The following is a 15,205-nucleotide window of genomic DNA, read 5'->3' as shown; positions in this document are numbered from 1 at the left end:
TTTATGACAGCTGCGTTTCCGGTGTTCCGGGCAATTCAGTTTCCCTATGTTTCCCCTGTCGCGCGCTGATTTGTACACGGTTTCGCTGTTGTTTTCATGTCTTTTTACGAAGCTCTTGAGGTAAACAAGCCACATATTTTAAAACATCACATGTTTTTTGTTTTTACTGATAATAAATGAAAGTATTTAATTCGCTGGATAGAGATATTTCTTTATGAAAACGGTATAGTATTTCTTATAAGACTATATTATGCGTGACGAACTACTGTATTCGCATGTAATACTGTACCTGAGTGATTTTCAGACATCCCACATACATATTTGCCTAAGTATTAGGAGAAACATTATTTCCTGACATCCAGGATATTTGGTTCCCCCCTGTTAAAACAGGTATACAGCAACTCTGGGCCTCGGTACTAATAACAATACAGTATTCACATGTAATAATGTACTTGAGTGATTTTCAGACATTTCACATACCTCTTTGATTTAATATTAGGGGAAACATTATTTCCCGATAGACAGGGGAAACATAGGGAAACCGAATTGCCCGGAACACCTGTTCGGATCCAAACTAGCTTCGCAACCTCTGTTTTCTTCCGACGAAGAATAAAAAATATCGAACGTTTTATCGAACACATTTTTTATTGATATCGATCACGTGTCTATCGCGATACATATCGTAATCGTTTTATCGCCCAGCCCTACCATAACGTTTTTCTTTTTTAACTTCTCAGTTTAGAAACTAACTTTTTTAATTTCCTCTAACTTTAATCCTGTGTAAGCCCTGCCATGCCCTGAGTTCAGCCACTATCAGGTATGCACCAGCAGCTGCCCTTCCTCCTGCTCGGATCTGACTTCTCACCTATACTGCGCCCACCCCTGCACTGAGGGATGCCAGTGTGACGACGGCTATGTGCTGAGCGGAAGCCGCTGCGTGAGGAGCGAGGACTGCGGCTGCGAGCGCGATGGACTCTACTACCTTCGAAATGAATCCTTCTGGGTGGCCGACAGCAACGGGGGCAGCGACTGCTCTCAGTACTGCACCTGCGGCCCGGACGGTGAGATCTCCTGCGTCAACGACTCCTGCACGGAAGGTGAGATCTGCACGGCCGAGCTGGGCCGGCTGGGCTGTTACCCTCGTCGGGAGGGCGTGTGCTCGGTCTCCCAGAACCAAGTGCTGTCCACCTTCGACGGCGCCACCCTCACGTTCCCCAACGAGAACTCCTACTTCCTGCTAAAACCTTGTGGAGCTTTGCCCCCCAATGTTTCGGCTGTGGAGGTCAAGATCGGCCGGAAGTTGATGAACAAGGGCCCCACGTGGGTGCGACCGATTATGGCCCGAGTAGTGAACTTGGAAGCACAGCTGGGTGGCTCCGATTTTGATGTTGTCAAGGTTAGTGCCATTATAATTTTAAATTGTATGACGGGCTGTAAGAATGGGGGTGGCACCGTGGCTCAGTAAGCAGCAAGGTTGCCTCACCCCTTCTGGGCTGGAGGCTTGAATTCTACCTGTTATGAAGGTTTCTAAAGAGGATTCCAGTGTCCTCTTGCAGTCCAAAGACATGCAGTTAGGCTGACTGGGGTCTCTAAAATTGCAGTGTATACGTGATTGTATGCATGTGTGTGCTCTGTGATGAAACTTCCATCCAGGCTGTGCCCCGGCCTAGTGCCATATGCTGCCTGGGACAGCCTATAGCTATTACTGGATAAATATTTGGAAGATTAAAAGAATGATCAGAAGTGGTACAAATACAGGATTGAACGTTAAAATTATTAAGCTAAAATACGGCAATTTCACTAAAGTGCCAGTACAAAACTAGTCCAAGCTTGCTGTAATGTAACTGGTCTATGTGATCTGTCACCTGCAGGTGAATGGGGAGCTTGTACCGTTACCCTACGTGCATCCTATGGAAACCCTAGTGATATACCGTGCCCCAGGTAATGCTACTGTGGCGGAGTGGACAGGCATGGTGAAGGTGCGCTACACCCGTCAAGGCTTTCTCAACATCACACTTTCCACACTGTACTACAATGCAACCTGCGGACTGTGCGGCTACTTTAACGGCAACGCCACCGACGACCTCCGGCTGCCCAACAGCCGGCTGGCGGAGAGCGCCGAGCTCTTCACCGAAGGCTGGCGGGCCATCGCCGATGACCTGACGTGCAACGGCGATTGCGAGGACCTGTACCGCATGTGCGTGGACCTGCGTCTCTATCAGAGCCCTTGGCTTTGCGGTACCATCAACGATCCCAATAACAGCACATTCCTGGCCTGCCACGATGCCGTCAACCCGTCCCCCTTTTTCCGCAACTGCTTATACAACATGTGCGTTCGTGAGGGCAACCGCTCTGCACTCTGCTCCTCCCTGCAAGCCTATGCATCTGCCTGCCAAGACGCCCAGATCAACCTGGGACCATGGAGGAGTGCCACCAACTGCCGTATGTATCTAACAATCCTTCAAGAGCACCATAGCACACCAATACCAAGTGAAGTTAGTTTCTCATGTTATCTCCCAAGGCATCACTAATCAATTTCTGAAACAAGAGCCTTACAAGTGATGAATCTAAAAACTTAAGTCACTAATGACCAAAATCGTGGAAATGCTTCCAATTTTTGGAGATCGCAGAATTTTATTCCAGTTACTCCAGCTCCTTTTTAAATCGTCCAATGTATGACATTTGGAACCTTCTTTGATTGTTTATAGATATTACCGCCAATATTCCTGCAGTAATTTTTAAAGCGTAGTGTCAAAAAAGCTAGATGTTTCCACACTTTTGGCCACTAGTGTACATTGATGTGTACCTTAATGTAGCACTTCAAGTATCATCCCTTCTCCTCATGTTCTTTCTCACTCCCGATTTGTGCTCCCACAGCCCTGCCTTGCCCCGAGAATAGCCACTTTGAGGAGTGTACCAGTGCCTGCCCTCTCACCTGCACTAGCATTGGGTTGGATGGTCCTTGTCCCCTACCTTGCTCTGAGGGCTGCCAGTGTGAAGAGGGCTTTGTGCTGAAGGATGGCCAGTGCATTCACAAGAGCGACTGTGGCTGCCTGCACCGTGGTCGACAGCTGGCTACCAATGAGACTTTCTGGACGGACTGGGAGTGCCAAGAGCGCTGCTTCTGCAACGGTGCCGACAACCGGGTCTATTGCCAGATTGCCCCATGCCACTCCGAGGAGTTCTGCCAAGAAGACTCCGGACTCTACTTCTGCCAACCGCGCACTGAGGCTGTGTGCATTGCTGCAGGATACAGTCACTTTCTGCCATTCACTGGCCTCCCCTTTGAGCTTCAGACCAGCTGCTCTCTCCGTCTTGTGACCACTAGCTGTGGCAGGGATGGGGATGAGTCTAGAGAAGAGGACAACAACAATGGCTTCCCACCATTCCAGCTGTTGGCAAGAAATGAGGATCGGGACACAGGACAAGCAATTTGGGTTCAAGGCTTTGTCCTCGAAGTGTATGACTATGAGATTGAGATCTCGAGGAATTACAAAAATACTGTTGTGGTAAGCTATCGAATCTGTCTAAGAAAGCCTATAATGCTAGGTTTCAGTCTCAAGGTCTCTGTTAGGAGCTGTCGGGCTAAGTGCTTCTGGAAGGATCAGTCAGCTAAGACGTAAATCAGTGGCCGTCTGTCACTTGATTTTGCACATGGATATTTAAAAGTTTACTATAACAGATTATTTTATGCATGGTACTAGTCAAATGTTTGGACGCACCAAGCCGCCTACAAAAGGAAAGTGACAGTGTTGCATCCATGACTTGGCCAACTGACCGAAACACAACCAGAAAGTGAAGTGTGTGTGTGTGTCTGTGTGTGGATGTGCGTGTCTATGAAAAGCATCTCAGGAGGCCACTTCATGAAACTGGTGTAGAGGAGACAGTAGGGTCAACCAGTCCCTGGGGCAACTGGGGTTAAGGGCCTTGCTCAGCGGCCCAATGGTGAGATCAATCTGCCAATCAGGGATTTGAAACAGCAACCTTGTGAGTGCCAACCCACAGAGCTGCCTCACCACCTACAATTTTTTTTTTCATATACAGCCATAGAAAAAATTAAGAGACCAATTAAATCCTGGTTTAATTTTGGTTCTGCTGGCAGAAGGCAACAGCAGGCTGCTTCCAGGTTCAAAATTTCTAAGACAGCAGTTCACAAGAATAAGGTGAAGCAGGAGACACTGGGAATGACCAGAAACCAGCCAGGTAGAGGGCGGAAGCGACTCTCTAATGTCAGAGGTGAATATTAACTTATTTGACAGTCTCTTATGAATAGGAGGATGACATCAAGTGAGCTTCAAAAGGAATGGGATACATTAAGTGCAGGTGTGCACTGCTAGGACAGTTCATATCAAGCTCCTAGAAGCAGGACTGAAGTCCCATAAAACAAGGAAGAAGCCCTTCATTAATGAGAAGCAGGGAAGATCCAGGCCGGAGTTTGCAATATATATCATTCACAGACACACACCCATAAATTGAGAAATTAGTGAAACAAAAAAATTTTGCTGTGGTCTGTTAATTGTTTCCCACAGCTGTATGTTACTATATAGGTTTGATGTTTTTATTCTAAAATGTAGAGAATAGCACAAGTACACCTTACTATGGTAAGATGTGTCCAAACTTTTGACTGGTATTGAAAGAATGGTACAAATGATATCTGATAAAGGGGGGGTTCTCTTAAGCAAGGGATGCCTCACCTTGGCATTTTAATTCCTGAGGGAGGGAACAGTTCGGCCCTCCAGGTGTCAGTGCTCGGTGTACCCTGATAGAATTAACAATTATCTGCACTGAATGATCTCCTTTAACAGGTGAACAAGGAGCGTCTGTACCTACCACTGAAGTTGGGACCTGGGAAAGTCAACATATTCACTTTTGGGCTGCAGGTAGTGTTAGAGACAGACTTTGGGATGAAGGTGGCATTCGACTGGAGCACACTGCTCTTGTTGACTCTCCCACGCAATCTCTACAATTCCACTTGTGGGCTCTGCCAGGGCCTGCCCACAGGGTCCTACCCTAGCATCATGGAGTGGGGCAAGACTTGGGCTGAGCGAGATGCTTTCTGTCAAGTTGGCTGCAAGGATGCCTGTCCCCGTTGTGGCTTGCTTGAACGTGGAATAGCTTCAGACAATGGCCTGCTAGCTGACAATAACAATGGAAATGTCAATGCCAACAGCAATGCCAATAGCAATGCCTATAGCAATGCAAATAGCAATGCCAACAGCAATGGAAATTATAACTATGGCAGTTACAGCCTTAGCAATCCGAACTCCCGCTTCCATTTGGGAGATGGTCTTTATAGCTACGTAGAGCCAGAGGCTGTGCGACTGTGCGGCCGGATCATCGACAGGAGCGGCGTGTTCTCCCGCTGTCACAGCAAGGTGGCTCCTGCTTATTTCTACCAGAGCTGCCTGCAGGACACCTGTTTGGATCAGGGGGCACCGGAAACAATTTGCAACTGGCTGCAGATCTACGCTAGCACCTGTCAGACGCAAGGTGTCGCATTGATTGGCTGGAGGAATTTCACTCCTTGCAGTGAGTGAGCTCTCCCAGCGCCTCGCTTTAATGACATGTGCTATTAATGAAAAAAATCAGACCAATCACCTGTGGACCTTACGTCATGTGACTTTATAACACTTTTTTCCCCTTCCTCCCTAATGACACTCAGCCCTTACCTGCCCGATGAATAGTCACTACTCCAGCTGCATGTCTGTGTGCCAGCCCCAGTGTGCCCCAGGCCGTGGGCAGCGCGACTGCAACCACTACTGTGTGGAAGGGTGCCAGTGTGACCAGGGCTATGTGATTAATGGAAAGAGCTGCATCCTCAGTCAGAACTGTGGCTGCTATACTGATGGCAAGTACTATGAGGTAAGATGTCTTTCTTTACTACTGTCTTCCACGGACAGATATACAGTTTACTTTTTTTAAAGAATGATGAGTCCTTTATTTATCGTTTGCACAAGTACAGGTGCACCTATATGCACCAGTACACTGTAATTCTTCTCTTTGCCTACCCCATCTTGCTATCCGAGAGGGGTAGTCACAAGGTGGGGCGGTCAGCCACCATGCAGTGCCCCCGCAGCTGGGGGTTAAGGCCTTGTCCAGTGGCCCACGGACATGTGACTCTGCTGCCAAGGCAGGGGCTTCAGCTGGTAGCTTCTGGTCACAAATACATAGCCACTCACCACCCCATTACCTTGGAGTTGCCCTTAAGAAGGACCTACTGGCAAGCCAGCCAATTTGCATATTGACCTACTTAATTATATTCAGAAGTCGGTCTTATTCTGTAATGTAAGCAAACTACAGCAATGCCCCTAATGCCATTTTAAGGATCTTAGGCTGCTTAACCCCCACATTGCTTCTTGCCGAATATTAATTCTTATTTAGGTGGGTCATGCCTGCACAAGCTGTAATGGAATTTTTCTCGCCTATCAGCCCGCATGCATCCCCAGGTCACATTCTCACTCTCCTTGCATGCTGTCATTCTCAGCCGAAGCAGCTCTTCTGGAACAGTGACTGCAACAAGCGATGCCAGTGCATCGGGCGCAATCTGATCCAGTGCGACCCCCGCCGCTGCAAGGCTGAGGAGGAGTGCGCACTGCGGCACGGCGTGAGAGGCTGCTTCCCCCGGCGCAGCCGGCACTGCTTAGCCTCGGGGGGTGGCGTCTTCCGTACCTTCGACGGAGCCTCGCTCCGTCTGCCGGCCTCCTGCTCTTTCGTCCTCTCCACCATCTGCCACAAGTTGCCGGAGCTCTCCTTCCAGCTCATTGCCAATTTCGACAAATGGACCACACCCAACCTCACCACCATCTCCCACGTCTATCTCTATATCAACGAGGAGAGCATTCTCATCTCTGGAAATACTGTCAAGGTTTGTGTTTAGTGACGAATCTTAGACTTAGCTAGATGATGAAGCAATAAGGCATATGGGCACAATTTTGATATGAGGGATCTTTGTATGAATAAGTGGTAGCTATAAGAATCAATAGAAAGGATTAAATAATTTAGGACATAAATATCTATGAGTTCTAATTGTAGTGACTGGCAGCATGAGACAATCCTTGAGACACAAGACAATCAGTTCTGAATAATTCCTATGGAGTACTTGTGTTGTAGGTTCAATGTGTTTGTATGAACTGTATGACGACTCTGCACTAGGTGAATGGTACGCCAGTCTCCGTTCCCTTTGTCACTGGTCTGATGACCAGGGTGTCCACGTCGGAGGGTTTCCTAGTCATCGACACTGTGCAGGACATCCAGGTGCGCTACAATCGCTTCAACACACTGAGCATCACCATGGGCCCAAGGCTGCAGAACAAGGTCTGTGGCCTCTGTGGAAACTTCAACGGGGATCCCACAGATGATTACATCACTTCCCGAGGAAAGGCGGCACTCAGTGCCCTCGAGCTAGCCCAGAGCTGGAAGACGAACGGCATGCAAAACAGGTGATGGAGGCACGGCAAATAAATCAAAAGGTTGCCTTATTGCCCTAATATAGGATTCTTACTAGAGAACCTCAGTTTAATTTTAGAACTCGGAACATTTTATTGCCTGTATGTACACCCTTGTGCAAATTAACTAAAACAAGTTCCACATATCAACATTTCAATATATATGATCTCCTCGGTTTTTTAGTAGCAGTTGGATGTGATTTGGCATAGAATCCAACAATTTTGAGCAGTCTTTGATGATCTTGGGGTACCGGTATCATACTTGAATTAATGTTTATCTTTTGTGGTATGGTCCATTCCATGGCGCTGCTTGCAGATTGACCTCTATAGGGTTTAAATCCAAAGAGTATCCAGGCCATTGAAGCACCTTGATTTTCTTCTTGTTGATGAAATTCCTCACCCTTTTTGACTTACAGCACAGGGCTAGATCATGCTGAACGATACCTGACCCATCAGAAAATGAAATGTAACAATGATGAAATTTCCTACATATGATGATGTAATCCCCAAACATTCAAAACATTACTAAAGAAGGTGTATTGTTGGCTTTCCACAACAAAACTGAAAATCCGACTGTGAAAACCAGACCAGAATTGGTTATGATTCGGTGCCAAACATGAAGTACAGGATGATATTACAAGACACATTAGAGAAACAGTTCAAAGTACCATATAGGCAAAATGATACAAATGGTAAATGTGTATAAAACACAATGCAAAGGTGTCTTAAAACAATAGATTAGTATAAGAGTTCCATATGCAAATTACTGCAAAGTACAAGAGAAAATGTGTGCTATGAATAACAGAGGTGGAAAGTTCAGGACCAGAAAGTACAAATCCAGACCAAGGTTTTGTTTCAACTATATAGTTGAGTATAAAGAGTCACAATCACAGAGTACTCAAGTGGTTCTTTGAAACAAAACCTTGGTCTGCATTTGGACTTTCTGGACCCGAACTTTCCACCTCTGGGGGATAATGGGCAAGTTTCACAGATGCAGAACAGGCCAATAACCTGAACTAAATACAAAAATAAGTTGTTCACTGTAGTGTAAATTTACCGATACTGCAAGTAGAAAATGGAGAGAAATGTCCAGACATGAGAATTGTCCCTCAACTGGGAGCACAATGGAGATGTTTAAAAAACCTTAAACTTATCTCCATTCTTTCTGTGGGTCCCCTTCAGCTGCGATGAGACTCAGTATGTGGCCCTGGCACAGTCGTGTGACAACAGCGCTGTTTCAGAGCTGCAGAGCGAAGACGCCTGCCTGAAACTCACCCAGATGAAAGGCTTCTTCCAGCCCTGCCATGGTTTGCTGGACCCCAGGCCTTTCTACCAGTCCTGTTACCTGGATGGTTGCTATAACCATCGCAAGGCGCAGGTGTGCGGCTCGCTGGCTGCGTACGCTGAGGCCTGCCGCTCCTTCGGCACCCTCAGCACCAAGTGGATCACTCAGGAGAACTGCTGTAAGGGGACAGCGCCACCCGTTGAGTAGCAAAGGCAATATTTGCCAAATGTCTTGAAATGACTTGTGCTAGAGTTAAGTAGAGATCAGAGCAAGCGTTTTGATAACAGTTGCTAGACGTAGGCAATATGTACTTAGATGGCTAATTTTGGGCATGGACCTGTATTTAGCAGAATGGATCTATGACCCCTGTGCTGGAGAGACCTGTTCTAACAACACCTGTGAACAAGAAAATGGAGGAGACCTTTGTGGCTGTCCAGAGCTGCCCATGACTGAGACCGGTGAGAACACCTCAGAGCGGGATTAGCAGAATAAACCATTCTGTGTCTGTTTTAATAAGAACAATCAGGCCTTTGTTCCTTTTCATCATCCTTTTGTCGTCTTTGACTCTTTGACTGACAGCTGATGACGACGTCATTCAAGCAGAGGTTACCTGCAAGCATGCTCAGATGGAGGTGTCCATCTCTAAGTGCAAACTGTTCCAACTGGGCTTTGAGCGAGAGGATGTGCGAATCAATGATCAGCAATGTCCGGGAATTGAGGGAGAGGATTTTATCTCCTTCCACATAAACAATACCAAGGGCCATTGTGGTTCCATTGTGCAGGTAGTACATTTTCTACTGAATATCAGTATTTCATTGAGGAGTTGCTGCCCTGAGTTGGACTTTGTGTGTAAGGTTGTTAAGTAACAGGTAATTCTGTTTCTCTTAGTCGAATGGCACTCACATAATGTATAAGAACACCGTGTGGATCGAGAGTGTCAACAACACAGGTAATGTCATCACACGGGATAAGACAATCAATGTGGAATTCTCCTGCGCCTATGAATTGGATATAAAAATATCCCTTGAGACGGTACTCAAGCCCATGCTGAGGTGAGAGATCACTTTGGGAGGTCTTATAAGATGACATAGTTTTTGAGCTTAGCCTCTTCCTCTTCTAAGGGAAATCAGGGTTGACATGATTGACTTCTGACCTTATGTTCTTAATCTTTGCACTCCTCTCCCTTCACTCTCTAGTGTGATAAACCTGACCTTACCCACTCAGGAGGGCAACTTCATCACCAAGATGGCCCTGTATAAGAATGCATCTTACCGCAACCCTTATCGTGAGGGTGAAGTAGTTCTCAGCACGCGGGATGTCCTGTTCGTGGGGGTCTTTGTAGAGGGAGCAGATAAGAACCAGCTCATCCTTATTGTCAACATGTGCTGGGCCACACCATCCAGATACAGCAGCGATCGTCTTCGCTACATCATCATTGAGAAAGGGTAGCTATTGAACACTTGTCACGAGCATTGTTCTGTAATTTATAATTTGATTCTCTCATGAAGCTATAAAGCTATTTCAGCTAAATTCTCTGTCTTTGCTGTAGTTTATAGAGCATAACTTGAATTGTAAACTCAAGTCAGAAATACGTATACTGCAGATGTCCAAACATCAAGGACAACACCATCGGTATGGCAGAGAATGGGGTGTCCCTGACGTGCCGCTTCCATGTAACAGTCTTCAAATTCATCGGGGATTATGATGAGGTGCACCTGCATTGTGACGTCTCGCTCTGCGACTCTGAAACAAACGCCTGTAAAGTGGTAAGGCCAATAAGATGGTTCTGCTCTCCATTTGAATAGTGCCATTGACCAATAGTCATTTTTGCTCAAATGCCATGGAAATTTAATAGATCAGGGCTATTCAAATCATGGACCTCAAGGGCCGAGCCCTGCTGATTTTCCTGCCTTCCTTTACCTGTGAGCCAGGTGTGAAGCCTCTGTGGCCAATCAGAATCAGTAATTATTAAACTAAATACCTGAGAGAACTGAAAACTAGGTCTGGATTTGGAACAATTAAATATTCTGGCTAAATAAAATATTTTTCTCGACCTATGAAGAATTTATGTTGTGCACGTGAAATTTGTGAAATTTTAAGGCTGTGTGTGAAGGCTTCAATGTGCCGGTTATTTTCTTCCCCATAGAACTGTCCACACAAAAGGAGGATGAGCTCAGAATATAGCGAACAAAAAGAGCACATTCTAACCGTGGGACCCATTAGGAGGAAAGGTCTGTAAGCCTGATACTGATACTCTCCTTGGTTTTTCATTGGCCTTTTGTTTTTAAAAATGTTCTTGCAGTGATCAGCTCCTTCTAAAATAATATAGATCTGCAAAATGCTACAAGTATCCAGTAAATTTAGTTTTTAAATATAGATCCTGCAGATTTTGGGTTTTCTTGTGCTGAAAATTACTTCAACATTATAAAATGGATTTTAATGCACTGTGTAATAATATACAATAGAGGCTAAAACTGTAGAAACTCCTCCAATTTTTATAGATTGCAGAATTGTATTCTAGTTATCCCAGTTACTTATTTAATCATCCAATGTATGACATTTGCAAAAATTCTTTGATTGTTTATAAACATTACCGCCAGTATTCATGTAGTAATTATTAAAGCATGATGCCAAAATTGCTAGGTGTTTCCAAAATTTTAGCCACTAGTGTACAATACTAAACAAAATTTGATTTGTTGCTTCTGGACACATTGTGGTGGTGGTTGTCCACGGCTCCTCCCCCACCTTAGAGTCTGATTGGTGTGAGGAAAACAATGGTGGGTGTGGCCAGATCTGCACCAGCCAGGTGACTGGGGCCGTGTGCAGCTGTGTGACCGGGACGCTGCAGCGTGATGGGAAGACCTGTTTAGGTGAGCTTGTCCCACCACCCAATTCAAGCAAAAACATCGCTTGCCATTTGAAATCTTTGCCCCCCCTCCCTCTACACAATACCCCGGATTATGGAAATTATGCAGATAATTGCAGTGCCAGTTTCAGACTTCAGATCTACAGCTCTGATAAGAAGTAAAATTGTCATTGCCATATCTTGCATAATTGCCAGCTGTCCTTGTGAACATCTAGAGTGCACACTCTCTGGAGTGCTCATCAGTGAAAGACGAACGAATTATACAACCTTTCTTCACCTTTTGGCAATTGTCAGTCATTGTCATAAAAGGCATGCATTTTGTATGCCACTTTTCTTACCATTGACTATTTCATGACAACTGAAGTATAGTTCAAAAGGGTCTGCTAAGAACATTAATATCATTTTTTGTATCCCATGCAATTATGGGTTATGAAAACATTTTTAATTGCTTCTTGTCCAATACATTGCTTGCACAAACCTCTTTGCCTGCTATATTGAAACGTCAATCTGTGCCTGATGTTTTTTCTTTTTCCTTCCTTCTCAAAGTCGCCAGTTCCAGTGATGAGCCCCGACCATTAGTCCTGTTTCTGGTCTTCAGTGCTGCTGCTGGCAGCATCCTGGTGTCCATACATGCCTCCTTCTCCTGATCTGAGTGGGATAACAAGAAAGAGAGAGAGTGTGTGCATGGGAAAGGAGGAGAGCTTCAGGAAGGTTCTCACACCAGAAAAACCAACAGCAGAATCTACTGGGGTCACAACATCACAGCTATAGGTCGTGACACACACTGGCCGTCACCTCTGGACCGAAAATCAGTGGAAACCTTGGGCCACAGTTTCACTGCAATAATGGGAATGATAAAAAGCAAAACAGCAAATACTCAGAAAGATTAGAAATGAGAAACAACAGAGTATTATGGTAATAACACATTTTAGTGAACTAAACCTATATAGAAGTGTAAAGTATTTTGAGCCTGGGTCAGGCATAGTCGTCTTGTGTCGTCTGCCCTCACAGCACAGCTCAGTTGCCACAGTTGTCTATGCTTCATAGCACATATGTCCATGCTCAGACCTAGTCAAAGCAAACAAACTCCCTCAGACGGCTTTGACATCTGCAGCTGGATTATTAGCAGTATACAGTGTTTATGGATTATTTTTGACATTTTAAAGTAGCTCTGAACTGATTTACTCTGGGTTTCTGTATGAATCCTACAAATCTCCAACTGAAATGTTAAACAGTCCACGTACAAATATTTAATTTTGTATAAGATTTTGTATAACCTCCACATGGAACCAAATAAAGCCAAATGCAGACAGAAGTAGTATAAAGGGGACTGATACGGATAAGGAGACCATGAAAAAATAATCAAATGTAGCAAGTCAGTTTAGGATTTGAAGATCATTATTGACGAACGGAGCATTAATTATGAAACTAAACTCATCTTCAGTATGTAATGTTTGTATGGTATAAAGGGAATATTTTTAATTGAAAGGGGTCAGTCAAATAATGATGTGAAACAAATTTCATTTTATTTTCATAGCATATATGAGTTTTACAGTTCTCACAGAGAAGAGGAATTGAAGTCCCTGTTCTCAATGTACAAATGTATAGTTGGTTTTCTGATTTGCTTAAAACCAGCAATTATGGGAAATTCCAGAAAAATAAGGTAAAAATTATATTGTTATTGTACAACGATGTAAAAAAAAAACAACAACAAAGCAACTACATTAGTAAACTTAACATCAATGAATGACATAATATTGTCACTGTATTGTTTTAGATGTGGAAAAACCACATCACATGTTATAAAAGCATTATACAAGTGTGTCCATAATAAAATGAGTGATATTTACACCCTATGTGGCTTTAAAGAAATTATTTATTTCCATTTTTTAATTGTTTTTACCTGTCCTGTATGTTAACTCGCTGGCGTGCCATGCATACATATACACGTACACGGGTGAAAATGTTAGAAGGAGAGAAGAGGTTGTTGGTTAGACAAGATATAGTGCCTCCCGTAGCGGGTCACCTGGATTATTCACCTAACTACCTACTTACTTATCGGCGTCTCAGCACTGCGGCAGCAGCAGCAACGCAAGCGCTTTACACGCGCCTTACAGTTAATCTATCATCGAAGTGTTTACTCCAGTCGCCATGGCAATCGCTTAGAAGGTGGTTCGGTAGCGACGTGGGTTGGGGGGGGAGTGTAAAATTCACCAATCAGCGCTGCAGGTTCCTAGCCGTTACGTCAGAGTTAAAGAGAGCGAAGACCGTTATTTTGTAATAAACTGGATATCAACTCGCGCCTTAAGCTTTAATACTAGAGAAAAAACTGTGACATTTCCCAACGGTTGGGTCTGTGCTAATCTCTTGTGGAATTACGTTTTGGGAGAAGAAGAAGGCGTAATTTTACTTTTTACGACATAGAGCGATGCGTCTTTATTTTGACAGTAGTCTTACTATGAGCTCGGACCTTGAGGGTGAGAGCTCTGTCACCGCGACCACCGGCTGCTCGCTCCTCCTAGCGCTGCATGTTTCCCCACTTTCTTCTTTCTTTTCGTGTGTGTCTAGTAGTACTGTCTGTTCTTTTTGGGACGTAGCCAGAATCCGGCCGCGTGTGTGTGTGAGTGATGGAGTGTAATATTTTAACAGTACCGGGTGTACAGCTACAGTAACTGGCTAGCCGGGTAGCTAACGCGGTGCGTATAGCAGCAGCTGAATGTGGCGTCACCGGCTCGAGCCGGCCAACCTCAGTGGCTCGTTTCTTTTGGCAGATATATATCATACTAATAAACGACCAGCCAAACGGCAACGTGATATATCCAGGCGTTATGGGTCTTGGGAAAAAAAAACGTAAATTCTTGTCAATGTGTGAGTCAATCCGTTGCTGGCTTGTCAAGTCTAGGGGGTGAATATGTTCCTTCTGCTACCTCGGAGCTGACATCATCGCGATGAGTAACACTCCAGAAGCACTAGCTGGCCAGCTAGCCGCATTTCTTTCTCTATTTATTTATTTCCCCGCAGTTGCGTTGGCGTATCTGTCCTCAGAAGATACAACCAGCCCCTCTATCTGGCAAATGCGAAACTTTTGGGAAGAGAAGTCATCTGAGTGCTCCTAAAAAGTTGTGATTGTTTTATTTTATATAACTGGAATGTTTTAAATTTCCATATTTTACTCTTGTCACCCATAAAACAGTGTATTTAAGATAATATTTAGCTTTGTAAAATTTACGCGAGTTTGTGTTGTTGCTCCTATTTCCCGGACTAAGCTCGAAACATTAAAATGTCCTGAAGGTTGGGGATGAAAGGATTGGTTCGTTTTTCTCATGGACGTTTCGCCTGTACCATTGTAATTCATAGAGGAAATCGGCAAAATGCTGTGCAGTCAAGGAAATGGTTTTTTACATAAATCAACGAGTAGGGATTGACGAAAGCAAAGTAGCTTGTGAATGAATAGCGCTCGCCCTCACGGTCATTGGCCCTTGGATCATGAACAATGTAGTTCTGCTTTAAGTGTTTTTGCCTGTGCTTTAAGAACGAATTGTAATTCCAGTGAGAACTTAGTGTCCTGCGCAGGTCGCGGGCCCCCGGTATATTTTCACCAGTTCTGCA

General features: G+C 44.7%; 2 protein-coding genes across 2 annotated transcripts in view; both read left to right on the top strand.

The window, feature by feature from the left end:
* tecta (tectorin alpha) overlaps window positions 1-13,454 on the top strand; it is a 42,214-nt gene extending 28,760 nt beyond the window's left edge. The window contains exons 19-34 of the mRNA XM_023805330.2: window positions 786-1,396; window positions 1,872-2,442; window positions 2,878-3,509; window positions 4,806-5,529; window positions 5,663-5,862; window positions 6,485-6,865; window positions 7,153-7,439; window positions 8,628-8,908; window positions 9,078-9,188; window positions 9,310-9,512; window positions 9,619-9,782; window positions 9,927-10,175; window positions 10,334-10,496; window positions 10,877-10,961; window positions 11,481-11,600; window positions 12,143-13,454. Of these exons, the coding sequence (XP_023661098.2) occupies window positions 786-1,396; window positions 1,872-2,442; window positions 2,878-3,509; window positions 4,806-5,529; window positions 5,663-5,862; window positions 6,485-6,865; window positions 7,153-7,439; window positions 8,628-8,908; window positions 9,078-9,188; window positions 9,310-9,512; window positions 9,619-9,782; window positions 9,927-10,175; window positions 10,334-10,496; window positions 10,877-10,961; window positions 11,481-11,600; window positions 12,143-12,243 (4,883 nt within the window). The 3' untranslated portion in view covers window positions 12,244-13,454. The remainder of the gene's footprint in view (window positions 1-785; window positions 1,397-1,871; window positions 2,443-2,877; window positions 3,510-4,805; window positions 5,530-5,662; window positions 5,863-6,484; window positions 6,866-7,152; window positions 7,440-8,627; window positions 8,909-9,077; window positions 9,189-9,309; window positions 9,513-9,618; window positions 9,783-9,926; window positions 10,176-10,333; window positions 10,497-10,876; window positions 10,962-11,480; window positions 11,601-12,142) is intronic.
* Window positions 13,455-13,852: 398 nt separating this feature from the next.
* LOC111840467 (ubiquitin carboxyl-terminal hydrolase 2) overlaps window positions 13,853-15,205 on the top strand; it is a 38,233-nt gene continuing 36,880 nt past the window's right edge. The window contains exon 1 of the mRNA XM_023805327.2: window positions 13,853-14,073. The gene's annotated coding sequence lies outside the window, so the exon portion shown is untranslated. The remainder of the gene's footprint in view (window positions 14,074-15,205) is intronic.

This window comes from Paramormyrops kingsleyae, chromosome 18 (assembly GCF_048594095.1).
Source record: "Paramormyrops kingsleyae isolate MSU_618 chromosome 18, PKINGS_0.4, whole genome shotgun sequence".
Taxonomy (NCBI): Eukaryota; Metazoa; Chordata; class Actinopteri; order Osteoglossiformes; family Mormyridae; genus Paramormyrops; species Paramormyrops kingsleyae.
This window is presented reverse-complemented; position numbering and strand designations above follow the sequence as displayed.